Source organism: Saccopteryx leptura, chromosome 6 (genome assembly GCF_036850995.1).
Source record: "Saccopteryx leptura isolate mSacLep1 chromosome 6, mSacLep1_pri_phased_curated, whole genome shotgun sequence".
Lineage (NCBI taxonomy): Eukaryota > Metazoa > Chordata > Mammalia > Chiroptera > Emballonuridae > Saccopteryx > Saccopteryx leptura.
This window is the reverse complement of record NC_089508.1, coordinates 60,693,711-60,711,111: the sequence shown is the minus strand read 5'-3', so window position 1 is coordinate 60,711,111 and position 17,401 is coordinate 60,693,711. Positions and strand designations below refer to the sequence as shown.

General features: G+C 36.8%; 1 protein-coding gene across 1 annotated transcript in view; it reads right to left on the bottom strand.

Annotated features, from left to right (window-relative positions):
- ADAM10 (ADAM metallopeptidase domain 10) overlaps positions 1 to 17,401 on the bottom strand; it is a 146,140-nt gene that overhangs the window by 44,218 nt on the left and 84,521 nt on the right. Inside the window, exons 5-6 of the mRNA XM_066341394.1 lie at positions 8,158 to 8,258; positions 298 to 447 (exon numbers count right to left, since the gene is read on the bottom strand). Coding sequence (XP_066197491.1) covers positions 298 to 447; positions 8,158 to 8,258 — 251 coding nt within the window. The remainder of the gene's footprint in view (positions 1 to 297; positions 448 to 8,157; positions 8,259 to 17,401) is intronic.

Sequence of the window (17,401 nt, the reverse complement as noted above, 5' to 3'; positions counted from 1 at the left end):
CTTTATCCTTCCCTCTTTTAAGACCACAAATGAAAATTCAATCTTCTTTTCATAAGCTCCACTGTCATCTCCTTAACAATATCATTTTCTTAAATGTCTCTTTTGAATGACACTAAAATATCCTAACTGGTCTTTCAGTTATCTGTGTACTTATCTTACACATTTTATCATATCCCAATTGAAAATATATATTCTTCATTTTTCCAAAATGAGTTATGTGCTAACTTTAATTTTTAGAGGAAAATATAGCTATAATGATTCAAGAATTCCTAAAACAGTAGAAAAAATTATAAATACCTGGGCAATCACAGCTTCTCGTGTTCCATAATATTTAAAAAACAGATGATCAGTCTGAATATAAAGCTGACAAGTATTTTTTTCAGCTGAAGTCGTACGTTTTTTCCTCAAGAGTTCTGGACCATTACCAGCATGTTCTTCTTTAGGTGTCTATATGTCAAAAAGAGAGTCATTTCTAATCATTAGCATGCTTCACTATTGTAATTTTATACTGTTAAGGGTACAATTATAAACAATTTCATATTCTGTTTTGTTATGTTAATACCATAGGCATTTCCCCATGTCATTAAAAATTCTTCATAAACATCACTTTCAGCCTCATAATCTTCTGAATAGATGATTTATTTATTTAAGAGATTCACTTTTAGCCTGACCAGGCGGTGGTGCAGTGGACAGAGCGTCAGACTAGGATGCAGAGGACAGAGGTTTTAGACTCCAAGGTTGCCAGCTTGAGCACGGGCTCATCTGGTTTGTAATCTGGTTTGAGCAAAGCTCACCAGCTTGGACCCAAAGTCGCTGGCTTGAGCTAGGGTTTACTCAGTCTGCTGTAGCCCCACGGTCAAGGCACATATGAGATAGCAATCAATGAACAACTAAGGTGTCGCAACGAAAAACTGATGATTCATGCTTCTCATCTCTCTCCGTTCCTGTCTGTCTGTCCCTATCTGTCCCTCTTACTCTCTCTCTGTCTCCGTAAAAAAAAAAAATCACTTAAAGATTTTCAAAACATACCTTATGATATATAATCATTTGAATATAGAGCAAATCTTACAGTAATTTATAATACTTTGATATCTTCTTCCACCTCACCTCTATAAACCCAATCTACCACCTAGCCCTGTCAAATTTGTCTACTAAATACCTAAGGAACCCACCCACTATCTCTTGCTCCATCACATTAGCCCAAGCTACCATCACTTATTACATACAGTACTGCAAAAAGAGCAATATAATCTATCCATATCCTCTACTGGCTGTTATTTATTCTCTGTACTGCAATCTTTTCAAAATACAAACTTGAAAATATTACCCACCTGCATAATATATTTCAATGACTTCCTGCTGCTCTAAATAAGGCTCTCAGTTCTGTGGATTCTACTTATCTACCCAGTTTCTTCCCATTCCATATTACCCCACACAGAAATCCTACTACAATACATTACCCAACTCTAGCTCTCTGTGTACAGCTCAGGACCAATCAATCCTCCAACACAGTCTGTCTACTGCCACAGTCTTGCATATGCTGATACTACTTCTCCTTGTCTAGTCAACTTCTTCCTTCAGACCTAGCAAAGGTCAATCCAGTCACTATACCATCTCATAGAACCATGTACTCATGTCCCTACATTGAGTACTTTGTGGTTATTTGCTGAATTTCTGTCCCCAGCCCAACATCTATTACTTTAACTACTAGAACATTAGTTCTAGAAAGAAGACATTATCTGTATTTGCTTCTCACTATACTTCTATCACCTAACATGAACCTGGCAGGCAAACTGAATGCTCAGTATTTTTTTAAAGCAGTGGTTCTCAAAGTGTGCGCCAGGGTACACTGGTGTGCCCTAGAAGATTTCCAGGTGTACCCTATGGTATTCCAGAGAAATATGTGCCTGTTGGGGACCAAAAAAACAACAGTGTTTTTGGAGTTTAGATTTTGGGGGACAGAGATGTGGGAAATTGGCTGTAAGCTTACAGTCTGCCCAACCCCCCACCTCACTTCCTGATTATGTTGCAAAAGGCTGTTAAGCTGTACCCCCCCCCCATGTTCCCCAGAAAGACTGGAGGCAAGTTTCTTCTATCCTTTTTTTGGTATAAAGTTAAGATGATATATATGGTGGGGGTTTTCTGCTATCAACACAATTTAGAGTAAAAGGAGAGGAATTCTTCAATGTGTTGATGAGGAAATGAGAGTTTGCCTTTCAAATATATGCCCAAACATTGAAGAAATCGCTAGGACACATCAGGCTCATGTTTCTCATAAAAACAAGAATGAAAAAACTTAACACATTCACATCAGCACCTGCCAAATTTACTAAATCTTACTAAGAATGTATCTATATATATAAAAAGATTACTTTTTTGTCATTTTTTAAATTTTTTAACCCCTCTTTTTGATGAATTCTAAAAAGCATAACTCAAAAAATGTAACATAAAAATGTTTTTTAATGTCAGAATAAATTTAATTTTGTCATATTTATTTCATTTAATTACCATAAAAGCATGCTTGGAGTTTATATTTTTTCTTTAATATCTGACTTAATTATTATACCATATTTCTCAGAAATTTGTATACAGTGTGCCTACAATTATTTGTAAAATTTTAAATGTGCCCCAACTTCAAAAAGTTTGAGAACCACTGGTTTAAAGAATTACCACTGCAACTGAATCCAAGAACTTAAACATTTGTTGGCAGCTAAAAGCATCATTTTAAATGAATTGTGATGTCACAGTAATAGAGAATTTGCATTAAATTGTAAGCTACAATTCCAAATTTACGCACTTGTTCTCCCTTGACAACTCAATGTTTGACTATTCTCTTAGTCTTAATTTTACTCTTACCTATTTTCACTGAGTACATTATTCTAGATTGGCAGTTACTCTGTTTCAAAACATTCCACTGTCTTCTGGTTATGAGAAATGAGCTGTCATCTTTGAAAGTTACTGCACTTTTTTGTATTGGTGTTTTTAAGAGGGTATCTTTGGTTTTTAGACTTTTGTAATAATGTGCTAGGGTGTTGTTTTCATTAAAAAAATATTTATTCTGTTCTAAGCCCCACCCAGATAGCTCTGTTGGTTGAGAGCATCATCCAGAAGCACAGAGGTTGCTATTTCAATCCCTGGTCAAGGCACATATAGGAACAGCTCAGATGTTCCTGTCTCTCTCCTCTCTCTCTCTCTCTCTCTCTCTCTCCCTTCTTCTCTCACTAAAATCAATTTTAAAAATTTTAATATAAAAAAAACCACAAAATAAAAGAACTTAAAAAATATTTATCCTGTTCTAATTACAGGTCTTACTGAATTTTGTTGTCCCAAATATCTAATGATATTTGGAAAATTGTCCACCATTATTGACCCTATTTCACTTGTTATTTTTTCCTTTCTGAGATATCAAGTATTCACATTAGACCTTTTTAATATATCACTTATATCTCCTATGCTCTTGTCTGTATTTTTTATCCTTTTGTTTGTTACCAGTTCACTGTTTCCTTATGACATGCCATCTAGGTCTAAATCCACCAAATTCTTAATTTGTTTTATTTTTATTTTTTTATTTATTCTTTTTTTTTTTTTTTTTTTAGAGGAGAGAGAGAGAGAGAAGGGAGGAAGAGCAGGAAGCATCAACTCCCATATGTGCCTCGACCAGGCAAGCCCAAGGTTTTGAACCGGCGACCTCAGTGTTCCAAGTCGATGCTTTACCCACTGCGCCACCAGAGGTCAGGCCTAATTTGTTTTATTTTTTAATTCTAAAATTTCTATTGGGTTCTTTTGTTCGTTTTTAGTATTCTGCTGAAATTTTAATTATCTCTAAATTTATTTTTATATATAAATTTTTTTTTGTATTTTTCTTAAGTGAGAAGTGGGGAAACAAAGAGACAGACCCCCCATGCCTCCAACCGGGACCCACCCAGCATGCCCACTAGGGGGTGATGCTCTGACCATCTGGGGCTTTGCTCCATTGCAGCCAGAGCCAATCTAGCACCTGAGGTGGAGGTCATGGAGCCATCCTCAGCGCCTGGGCAACTTTGCTCCAGTGGAGCCTTGGCTGCGGGAGTGAAAGAGAGAAACAGAGAAGAAGGAGATGGGGAAGGGTGGAGAAGCAGATGGGCGTTCTCCTGTGTGCCCTGGCTGGGAATCAAACCCAGGACTTCCACACACTGAGCCGACGCTCTACTGCTAAGCCAACCAGCCAGGGCCTAAATAATATTTTTAAATGAGAAAAAAGTGTCCTTTATTTTAAGACACAATTCCAAATGTGCTACGTTATGCCCTTCACTTCTTTGTAAAGATCTGTGTTTCCATCTCTTATCCTTTTTCTACCTGAAGAACTTCCTTTAACAATTCTTCCAGTATAGATCTCTTACAGACAAATTCTCTCAGCTTTTGTGTATGTAAAAACGATCTTTAATTTGCCCTCATTTTTGAAAATTATTTTCACAAAATATAGAATCCTAGTTTGGTAGTTTCTTCCCAACACTTTGATGATGTCATTATGTAATCCTCAGTTTGCAATGTATAATGAGAAGCCAGCAGTTTTTCTTACATTTGTTCCCCTGTGTATCAATGTATCTTCTTGATTGAGAATTTTCTCATTTTCAGTGGTTTCTAATAATTTAATTAAAACATGCCCCAGTATGGTTTTGTGTTTATCCTACCTGGGTTTCACTGAGCTTCTTGGACCATAAATTAAAAATATTAGAAACGTTACTATTTCAATATTTTTTTCTGCATCCTCTGTCCCCCCAACCCCCACAAAACTCTAATTATTTTCTCTCTGTGCTTAGATCTGGATAGTTTCTATAGAGTTACTGTTCTTTATTCATGTTTACCCACGTTATCTTCTGTAGTCATTAATTTGCTCTTAAGCCTATCCATTACATTTTTCAATTCCAAAAATGTACTTTCAGTTCTAATAGTTATATTTCATTGTTTATTATAATTTCTATTGTCTCCTCTTTGGTTTTCATGGTTTTTCTTATAAATCTGAACATATTTACAATGGTTGTTTTAAAGTCCTTCTGTGCTAATGCCTGAAATTCTGGTTCTGTTTCTATCTAGGTGGTTTTTCTCCTAATTATGGATCACATTTTTAAAATTCTTATCATCCAGTAATGTTTTGTGAATGCTGGACATTGTGAATGTTACATTATTGAGTATCTGCATTCTGTATACGCTTTCAACCAGTTATTATTGAGCTTTGTTCTGATAGGCAGCTAATTTACCTGAAAGTCAACTTGATCTTTTTGAAGTGTGGTTTTTCAGTTTAGTTAAGGCAGGTATCCACTAGTCTTTAACTCCAGGGTGAAGTTAGCCTACTCTTAACATGGCTTGCAATCTCCACTAATAGTACATTGATTCCACAGTAGCTTTTCTTTCTCTGGTAGTTTCCTCATAGAATTTCACTCTGTGTATGTACAGCTTGGTATTCATCTTGTGCAGATACGTGGAGTTTTTTCTGTGTAGCTATCTCCTCTCATACTCTGCCTTCCTGAACTTGAACCTGTCTCTTCAACTCAGTAAGAGGGCTGTGCACTTCTTGCTCTTCTTGAGATCCCTTCCTATGCTATCTGTGAAATTCTGCCTCCAGTCATAGAGATATTTATTTCTCCTCTCTCAAGAATTGCATTCCTGTACTGTCTGTTTCCAATGTTTGAAAACAATTGTTTCATATATTTTGTTTAGTTTTCTAGTTGTTTTCTGTAAGAAAGCTGATTGGATACCAGTTACTCCATACAGCTGGAAACAGAAATTTCTTATTTTTTTCTGCTAAGACTTTTGAAATTTTTACTTTAGACATTTAATACTTTAATCTATCTGGAGTTTTGTTTTGTTTTAAATATAGTAAGAGAGATAGAGATCCAACTTCATCTTTTTCCAAATGGATAAATACTTTTTTCTGGCTCCATTTATTCAATCATCTCCATTTTCCTCACCAATTAGAGAATCTAGTTCTACAATATAATTAAGTTTCATATGTGTCTGGGTCTCTTCTTGAGCACTCAGTTCTACTACTCTGGTTAATTTATTCATCCCTATGCTAATATCATACTCTCAATTACTATAAAAGTTTTAATATCTTCTAGGGCAAATCCCTCTATCCCGCTCATCAACTTTAGATGGGCCCTACTTCTTCTTAGTCTTTACTTTTCTGTATAACATTTTAGATCCATCTAAGTCCTGTGAATAACCCTTTTAAAATTAATCTTTAATATATCTTATAGAGTTTTATCATTTTCCTTAAATAAATCTTATAATTCTTTGCTACATTGATGCTTTGATACATGATATCCTTAATACTATTGTTAATGATGTCTTCTCTTTCATCATATTTCTGGTAGTCCAATGCAAGATATAAAGAAATGTGACTGGGCCTGGCCGATGGCTCAGTGAATAGAGCATCAGCCTGGCATATGGATGTCCCAAGTTCAATTCCTGGTCAGGGCACACAGGAGAAGTGACCATCTGCTTCTCTTCCCCTCCCTCTTCCTCTTTCCCCTTACAGTCAGTGGCTTGACTGGTTCAAGCGTGACCCATGGCACTGAGAATATCTCAGTTGGTCAGAGTGCATCAGCCTCAGGAACTAAAAATAGCTCGGTACTCAAACATTGGCCCCAGATGGGGTTGCCAGGTGTATCCTGGTTGGGGCACATGCAGGAGTCTCTCTCCCTATCTCCCCTCCTCTCACACTAAAAAAAAAATAAAATAAAGAGGGAAAAGAAGAAATGTGACCTATTTTTATGTTAACATTGTATCTAGCCACTGTTAAACTCTACTGTATCTAGTAACCTGTAGTCTTGTCCTCTCCACATTGCTGATACCTTAGTACAAACCACGATCACTCCTCTAGTGAATAACTACAATAACTTCTAATGAGCCTCCCAGTCTGTAATCTTACATACCATGCTAGAGTTAAAAATTATTTACTAGTCTTACTATCTCTCTAGCCTTTGTTACAGACATGCTTCAAAGACATTACAGGTTCAGTTCCAGACTACCATCAATAAAGTAAGCACAGCAATAAAGTGAGTTGTAATCCTTTTGCTAGTAGGTCTTGCCTTCACTTAGTAAAATACAGCATCTGTGAAGTGCAATAAAACATAGTATGCCTGTATACTGTTCCTCCTGTCTTTCCACCTATTGATGGCCATCCGAACTCCTGCTTATTCTTTTAGTTTTCTGATTACTGTCTTTAATTACTTCCCAGATGAGGTTAATAATTCCACCTATATATAGAGTATCACCCTATGCTTAATCCTCCTCTCTCCTTTACCTTCAATTGTTTCTGTGTCTCCAATTAAACAATAAACTTTTAGAGGATAAGCTTTTGTCTTAATTATTCCTATGAACCTAGCACAGTCTCTGACATATCACAGAAGATCAACACATAGTTGTACAATGAATGCAAGAATAAAACCTCACTTACACTTTAAAGACCCACCTGAAATAGAATTGTTTGTGTCATGTTGCAGATCAAGAAATATACAAATCTACATTTGTAACTCAAGAAAATTACTCTATCCTACTACTTTTAGGAAGGTTATCTAAACTACATGATAAATGTTTTACCATAAAAATAAATTTTTTCATCTCAAACTTGTGTTTTGAATAACTATAAACCTGTCACCTAGAAAAAAAATGAGTCAAAAAAAGAATAAAAGGACACTAGTCAAATAGCAGAAACTCTCACAATTAAAATATCAATAGCACTGCGATTATTAGGGTGACAAATGATCTCAAGTGTGCTTACAGTCACATGACTTTCAAAGTTAAACTGGGATGTCCAGACAAAAGTGAGGAAATTGGCCAGTCTAATTTTATACTAATACAAATATTTAACATTTTTTAGAAAACATAAGTCCAGACTGAATGTTTTCTAAATTTTACGATAAAACATGTAAGACTGGGTATGTTTTGGACATGTAGTATAATTTTATTGAATCACACAGATTTGTACTCAAACCTTAACACCATGTTTTTATTATATGCAAGTTAACTGGCCAATCTGAGCATTAAAAAATACCAATATTTCTCCACAGTGTTATAAATCATTCAGAAATTCTAGAACATAGATTTTTAATGCAGGAACACATGCCCAAAGTTCATTTCCATTTCTTAAATGCAACCTAGTATTAAAATCCTTACCTGTGTTACTTTCTCTACACCTGTCATCTGGTACTTCCTCATCCTTTCAAATACTGAGTGATCTGCACAGCCCCCCTGTGGACCATATTTATGGGGATAGTCTAAAACACAAAGAACAAATATCATGACTGTCAGATGTTCAGGTATTACAAATTATAAATAAAAATTTTAACGTCATAAGTAAAATAGAAAAGGCATTATGCCACTCTAATTTTCATATTTGGTAGGTTCCTAAATTCTCCCTCAATAAAATATCACTAGTCCCTAGATCTTTATCATATAAATCATGTGTGAATTCTAAAAAAGAACAATAACCATTGTTTATTCTGAATTTAACTTTCCCAACCTTTCCCACCATGGACATACAAAGCATCTTAACACTATATTACTTCATTTTGTAATTTACTTTCCCTTCAAACACATTAAATTCCTATGCAGCAAAGTACAAAGCCACTTCAATCTGAAGTACAGTTAGGCTAATATGCTATATTTGGCTTGAATTCCTTCAATAAATACCACACGGCCTCATAAAGGTGACCTAGAATCATGCAAAATGGCATAGTAAAAAGCAGACTGAGTTTAAACTTATTCATTATGTATTTTAAGCAAATGCTTTATAAACCAGTAACTATTTATCACCATTTTCGCCCTTTATAATTAAACAATGATTAATTTATCCTTAACTGAATTGGTTCTATATTCCGGACAGCTGTTCAATTTAGTTTAGTCATTTAAAAGTTTACTCCACTCTCTCAAAGTTCACAAACTTCTCCACTGTTAAGGTCTTTCTTCTTAGTTCATGAACATATTTTATAATTCAATCTAGTAACCATAATTAAGAAAATTGCCAGAATAAAATACCAAGACATGGGTGAAAGGGGAAGCACTGAAAAAAGCTAAGTAGCTTATAGATGTAATCCACAGAATTATAATTAGAAACACTGCAGGTAGTTTTTAAAGAAAAATCTAGAATTGGACTTTGGGTGATGGGAATGCAGTATAATCAAATGTCAAAATAACCTAGAGATGTTTTCTCTGAACATATGTACCCTGATTTATCAATGTCACCCCATTAAAATTAATTTAAAAAAATAAATAAAAGGGGACAGATCCATTTTTTATTAAAAACAAAACATTAAACTTTAAAAAAAAAAGAAAGAAAAATCTAGAACCTAAAGTGGACACTAGTAACCTATTTCATTGAAAATACAAATTAAATATTACAGAACAAATCTAAACTGGCAAGTAAAAGACAGCAGTGATGGATAACATACCTACGCTGATAAAACAGCTCTGATTTAAACTTTAAATTAGTTTTTATCAGGGGTCAAGATCACAACAGCTGTAAAATTCTCTTTTTTTTCCATTTTGTTTTCTTTATTTTTAAATTGAATTTATTGTGGTAACACTAGCTTAACAAAATTATACAGGTTTCAGGTGCATAATTCTACAACACACTATCTGTACACTGTGTATTGTGTGTTCACCACCTCAGATCAAGTCTCTGGGTGATCTTTTTTTTCTTTATTTTGTGAGAGATAGAGAGAGTGACAGAGAGAGAAAGAGAGACAGGGACAGACAGAAAGGGAGAGAAATGAGAAGCATCAATTCTTCATTGTGGCACCTTAGTTGTTCATTGATTGCTTTCTCATATGTGTCTTGACAGGGGGGCGGTGTCCAGCCGAGCCAGTGACCCCCTGCTCAAACCAGCGACCTTGGGCTTCAAGCCAGTGACCCTTAGGCTCAAGCCAGCAACTATGGGGTCAAGTCTGTGATCCCACGCTCAAGCCAGCAACCCTGCGCTCAAGCTGGCGAGTCTGTGACCTCAGGGTTTTGAACCTGAGTCCTCAACAGCTCAGGATGATAGTCTATCCACTGCACCACAGCCTGGACAGGCAAGATCATTCTTATTGAAAGAAAAAAACCTTAGCCATTTAAGCAAAATAAAAATTATTGAGTATCTGTGGTAGGCAGTTAGACATGAGCCAAACAAGGATGATGGGCCAGGGACAGAAGGTCATCAAAGCAAGGATGATAGGCCAGACCTCAGCTGTGTTTCAGCCAAAATTCTAATTAATAAATTCAAACTAAATGAGACTTAAAAGTTACCATTTTATGCTTGACCAGGCGGTGGCGCAGTGGATAGAGCGTCAGACTGGGACACTAAAGACCCAGCTTAAAATCCCGAGGTCGCCAGCTTGACCATGGGCTCACCAGCTTGAGTGCAGAGTCGCTGGCTTGAGTGTGGGATCATAGACACGACCCCATGGTCATGGCTTGAGCCCAAAGGTCACTGGCTTGAAGCCTAAGGTCACTGGCTTGAGCTCAAGGTTGCTGGCTTGAGCAAGGGGTCACTGGCTCAGCTGGAGCCCTCTGGTCAAGGCACATATGAGAAAGTAGTAAATGAATGACTAATGTGCTGCAACAAAGAATTGATGCTTTTCATCTCTCTCCCTTCCTATCTGTCTGTTCCTATCTGTCCCTCTCTCTGTCTCAGTCACAAAAAATTAAAATAAAATAAAGTTACCACTTTACAACCCCATATATTAAGTTAATGTAGGTAAGGATTATCAATAGGTGCTAAAACGACTGAAAGATCTGAGGTTACAGGATATTCATTGTCTCTCAAAGTATTACCCCACAGATTACTTAATAATTGTTAAGGAAAAAGGTAACTTCACACCCAAGTGATAAATAGTGATTACCATTTCATTTACCAAGTGATCAAATTAAGCATTACCAGCAGTAAGACACCTTGCTATTATGTGCCTCCTGTTGTGATGCAGTTAAGAAACATTCAGCTTCACCGGTACAGTAGTCTTGCCAAAATGTTACCTGAATCTGATCACGAATAAACAATCAGACACACCAAGAAATCACTGACCTAGACATGTATAAAAAGACACTACCATTAAAAAAACAGAAAAACCTGACCAGGCGGTGGCGCAGTGGATAGAGCATCGGGCTGGGATGTGGAGGACCTAGGTTCGAGACCCCAAGGTCGCCAGCTTGAGCGCGAGCTCATCTGGTTTGAGCAAAGCTTGGACCTAGGGTCGCTGGCTTGAGCAAGGGATTACTCAGTCTGCTGAAGGCCCACGGTCAAGGCACATATGGGAGAGCAGTCAATGAGCAACTAAGGTGTCCCAACGAAAAACTGATGATTGATGCTTCTCATCTCTCTCCGTTCCTGTCTATCTGTCCCTATCTATCCCTCTCTCTGACTCTGACTCTGTAAAAAAATTTAAAAATAAAAAATAAAAATAAACTAAAAATAAAAATAAAAAACAGAAAATGTTGAGAACTGGGGATTGAGGAAGCCTGGAAGTTAAGATACTAAAAGAGACATGATACATGAAAAAAATAAAAATTTAGAACTGGAGAAATTTTATTATAGAATATATAGTAAATGATATTAAATTAATGTTCACTTTTTAGGGGTCAAACACTATTATAGTTATTTAGAAAAATAAACATATTCTTAGATGTATACTCAATTTTTAAGCAGTAATGTTTCATGATGTCTGCAGTCAAATGGTTCCCCAAAAGCGTGTTAGGGAAGGTATAAAATGTTAAAAAATGGTAAACCTGGGAGAAGGATGTATGTATTCCTTGTACAATTCTTTCAACTATTTTTTAAGTTTGAAATTTTCCAAATTTAGTTAGAACTAAAAGATTGCACTATTCTGAAGTGAAAAAGTAACACAACTTTTCTGAAGTGATAGAACAAGAAAAATAATATACTTATTACTTTACCATTTCAAAATTGCCCTTTATCAAAGTGAAAATACAATACCATTCAAAATATGTATATTTAATAAGAACCTACCACAAAGACTGTCAAGTTTTGCAGTGTAAGATGCCACGGTTTTCAATTCTCATTATTTGTCTACGGCCATACCACCCTGAACACACCCTATCTCATCTCAATTCTCATTATTTAGTAGATCTGGGGTATTATCACACACCTTCTTCTGCTACTATAATTTTAACCTGAAAATGTCCCAGTGAGTCCTCCCTAGATTCTTAGTGGAAACTAGCTTGCCTGGACCACCAGCAAAGAAGTTTCTCCATGTCAAGAACACAATGTAAAGGCAATCTCATAGACAAGTGTACATACACACTCTAGTTCTTGACTCAGTTAACAAACTTTATGAATTCTGAAATTTTCCTACTTGTTTTAATTATCATATAAAATCAAGTTCATAGTTGACATTATTTATACATCCATTATGTTGTGCTATTTTACCCAATATTGGGATAGTCTAGTATTCAGAACTAAAATTGTGACCTGATTCTTTGGCTAGTTTTCTCTTAAGTCATGGATAAAAAAGTAATATATTTATTTCTTACAAGATAAGAAGGTGAGTGAGGAAGAATCCTTCTGCCGATTCTGGCAGCTACTAAGCAGATAAGTAAAAAATGCTCTCAGAGACTGATACACAAAATATTTGCCATAGAAAATGGATAATACTAAGTAATATATTTTCAGAAGCTTATTTTAATTTCTGTTCCAATGTGATAAGCAACTAACGTATGACTCAATTAGCATGTTATGTTCTTATTTTTCTTCTATTGATAAGTTCGTGATGCCTTATTTTAGATTGTTTATTAAGATAATAGTTAAGTCAGTAATCTAGTTTACCATTTACTTATGCCAATTTAAGTTCAATGAAATATATGTATTTAACAACATTTGATAAAATTCTTAGAGTTGAATTAGACATCTTCCAACATGTAAAAAGTTATTTTAAACTACAGTTCTAATTTATCATAAAATTATCTAATAATATCCATACCCAAACTGCTATCTCTCACATATGAACATGAACATGAACACAAAAACATGGGCACCAACGACTCCATTCCCAAATTAAAAAAAAACAAAAAACAACTATTTAACTTAGCTTTTCAAAAGAAAAATCCTATGGTTAAACTACAGCCTGTTTTCAGATAACATCCCCTAAATGTCTACCATTCTGGACTCCCTATCACACATGCCTCACTATTACCAAATATATATATATATAAATGGACCCTGGCCAGTTAGCTCACTCAGAGCATCATTCCAAAACACCAAAGTTGAGGGTTCAATGTCCAGTCAGGGTACATACAGAGTGGAACTATACAGATAAATAGATTCTCCCTCTGTCTCCAACCCTTTCTTCTGCCTCTCTAAAATCAACCAATAAAAAAATAAATAGGCTCTGGCCAGTTGGCTCAGTGGTAGAGCGTCCACCCAGTGTGTGGATGCCCTGGGTTCAATTCCCGGTCAGGACACAAAGGAAAAGCACCCATCTGCTTCTCCACACCACCCCCTCTCACTTCTCTCTCTCTTTCTCTCCCCTCACCCCCTGCAGCCATGACTTGATTGGAGCAAGTTGGCCCTAGGTGCTGAGAATAGCTTCATGGTCTCCACCTCAGGGGCTAAGAAGAGCTCAGTTGCTGAGCAATGGAGCAACACCCCAGATGGGCAAAGCATCGCCTCCTAGTGGGCTTGCCAGGTGGATCCCAGTTGAGGCACATGCGGAAGTCTGTCTCTCTTCCTCCCCTACTCCCACTGAGTGAGTGAATGAATGAATGAATGAATGAATAAAAATATAAAAGTGTATGGGGCTGGGAAATTATCTGTTTACCAAAATATACAATCTTCCCAAAACCCTTCCTAATGGTATATATCAATTATGTAACCAGTAAAAATAACTTTTTTAATGTTCAGAGATTTTATTAAAAAAAAACTTATATTTTTGGCACAGTTTGGCAGTCATTGACCAAACAGATTACAGCTAGTGCTCAACTTACGACCACGATTGGTTCCTACAGACTGGTCATAACATGATTTGGTTGTAAGTTGAGTAGGCTATATGTACAGTACTGTGAAATGATGTTATAAAAATCCTAAGTCATATTTTATCATAATTTTCTTTCATTATTGTTATATATCATAATTTCATAATTTTCTTTGTTCATTTTATGCCATTTGTATCATCTCTACACCATTTTGTTTCTTATTTTTACATTCATCAGGTTTAAGTAAAACATTGCATTACCAGTACAACTGGTTTAATATATATATATTTTTTGTATTTTTCCGAAGTTGGAAACGGGGAGGCAGTCAGACAGACTCCCACATGTGCCCGACCGGGATCCACTCGGCATGCCCACCAGGGGGCGATACTCTGCCCATCAGGGGCATCGCTCTGCCGCAATCAGAGCCATTCTAGCGCCTGAGGCAGAGGCCACAGAGCCATCCTCAGCACCCGGGCAAACCTTGCTCCAATGGAGCCTTGGCTGCGAGAGGGGAAGAGAGAGACAGAGAGGAAGGAGAGGGGGAGGGGTGGAGAAGCAGATGGGCGCCTCTCCTGTGTGCCCTGGCCGGGAATCTAACCCGGGACTCCTGCATGCCAGGCCGACGCTCCACCACTGAGCCAACCGGCCAGGGCCCAACTGGTTTAATATTTGCAAAGACAATTTCCTCTTGGTAGACATTTTGGGAGGGGTTTGATGAAAAATATCCAAGACATAAAACACAAATTGCTGTACTGAGTCTGCAATAACAGTTGAAATGGTGCACTCCGGAAATGGTAGTGCTGCCGGAAGCTGGTCCGCACTGTTGTACGCCCAACTGGGCAACACTTGCGCTGCCATACGTCGAGCAGTCGTGGCTAGTGATTGTGATCGTAAAGTTGAATGGTTGTAAGTTGCATAGGTCGTAAGTCGATCAATATTTGTACTCATTATCCTGAGTAAAATTCAGACTAAATTTCCCAGCCTAGTGTGCAAGCTAGCTGTAACATAACCTAGCCTAGGTGAGGAAATCTAATAGGGAAGTACACCAGCTAGGGTGCTCCATGCTCTTTTCCTTCTGAATGGCTGGCAGGGGACAACTGGGAACAGCATAATCATATGATATAACACAAAACAAACTACCCTGGATTCCTACTCACTTACTGAGAAAAAGCTGCCCAGTAAGGAATACTCACATTAAACTGTTACATAGTGAGGAATAGTTTTCACTCATCCTAAGATACCATTTTGCCAAAAAGTCAGTCACCTAGTTAAGTTGAAGATTGATGCAATACTATAATTAACTTCATCTTTTAACTAAAGATAGAAACTCAGACTCTGCAATACCCAGATTAAATATATTGCATGCTTAGAGAAATAACTGCTATTATCATTTTCAAACAGTTTTTTAAAAAGAATATCTTCAATGCAAGATTTTCAGTTTCAGCCTGGCCTGTGGTGGCACAGTGGATAAAGCATCAACCTGGAATGCTGAAGTCACCAGTTCGCGACTCTGGGCTTACCCGGTCAAGGCAACGTACAACATACAATATACAACAAACAATCAACGAACAACTAAAGTGAAGCAATTATGACTCAATACTTACCGCTCCTCTCTCTGTAAAATCCCCTCCCCTCCTCTCTGTAAAATCAATAAATAAAATCTAAAGAGATTTTCAGTTTCAGAAATCAAAACGCTAGGAGATTCATTAGCAATCTCGTTATAAGTCCACCATATAAGTCAGTTGATATGCCTGATTTTATTCAAATTTGAGAAGTAGCAAAGATCATAATCTGATCATGATAGAAATTAGGATTTACCTTCATTCAAAGCATATTCTGAAATATATTTTGAATCTGTTCTTACACAGGTACAAAAGACCTGCTACAAGGTATTTCTGGAAGAAAATATTTTATAGCTTCCAAACCCTGTACACAGCATTTAACTTAACATATCACTAAATTCAAGAACAGAACAAAAATATTCCTATCTTAAACAACTGCAACATCATTTTCTTTACTGTAATAAGGGAAACCAGAATATACATACATTATATATATAAAACCAGAAATCCCTATTATACAGTACTTCAAAAAAATATACTTTCCAGATATTAATATTACTAAACATATTGACACTAAGTCAGCAATACACTGGCACTGATGAGCATTTGAACATGTCAGGGAGGAAAATTTTCTCCTCTACCCTTCTAGGTTCTTCTGGCTGGTACACAAATTAAGTTGCACGAGAGAGGTTAACGGGAAAATCAAATTTAATTTTGTACATACAAGAGCTCCATAAGAATATGAGGCCCAAAGTGTAGCCAGGCGACTGAAGATTATAACATCCTGATTTAAAGAGAAGGGGGAAGGGGTCTGAGACTCTAAAGGGGAAGAAGACTTTCAAAGGAGAAGAACAAATGTTTGCCATGCCATGCAGAGACAAAGGGACACAGAGAAGAATGTGAAAAACAGGACTTGCTAAACTTCTACCAGTTCACCACACCTTGTTTAAATTCTTTGTAATTATCTCTGGTGACAGCTTTCTTCCTGGAGAGAGCCCTCTATATAACTTCGTTTAAGCATTTGAGGGGGAGATTAAAAGAAAATTTTCCTGAGTCTTAGGTTTCTTAAAAATAATCAGCCTAAAATAATCCACATACCAAAGAGACACATTTGGGGTAGCACATTTTACTTCTCTACAAACATTAAAATTAAGGAAATCAAATACGTAGTGTTCATTGGGTATCTAATATACTTGATAAAATATAGAAAGTTGTATTTATAAGCATAAACATATACAGATATATACTCATACATATTTGTATCATTGTATATATGACTGATATATACAATGTATGGATTTCTTTTTTTTTTTTAATTTTTTTTTTTTATTTATTCAGTTTTTAGAAAGGGGGGGAGAGAGAGGAGAGAGAGAAGGGGGGAGGAGCAGGAAGCATCAACTCCCATATGTGCCTTGACCAGGCAAGCCCAGGGTTTTGAACCGGCGACCTCAGCATTTCCAGGTCGACGCTTTACCCACTGCGCCACCACAGGTCAGGCTGGATTTCTTTCTACTACTCCCCCATACAGTCAGAAGGCAAACAAGTACCAGTATAATTCCACACAGTATATAGGCTAATATCAGCAGGAATTAAAAGGAAGCCAGCAAAAAATTAAGAACAGAACCATGACCTAGCAGGCCATCACTCCCCAGGATGAAAAGATGGCCTACATTCAATAAGATTCCCTGCCCCTATCCCAGCCCTAATAGGTCGCATTTGGTTGGAATTAAGACAAGAGTACCTATGTTTCAGAAAATCACCTCTTCTGATCCATCATCTAGCAGGGGTAATGAGAACGCTTCTTTAGTATTCATCACCTCTATCAGGAGGATCCCAGCAGGAATCAAGGGGGAACCCCGGATCTCTTCCTGTTCATAGAAGACATTCCCCTGCCC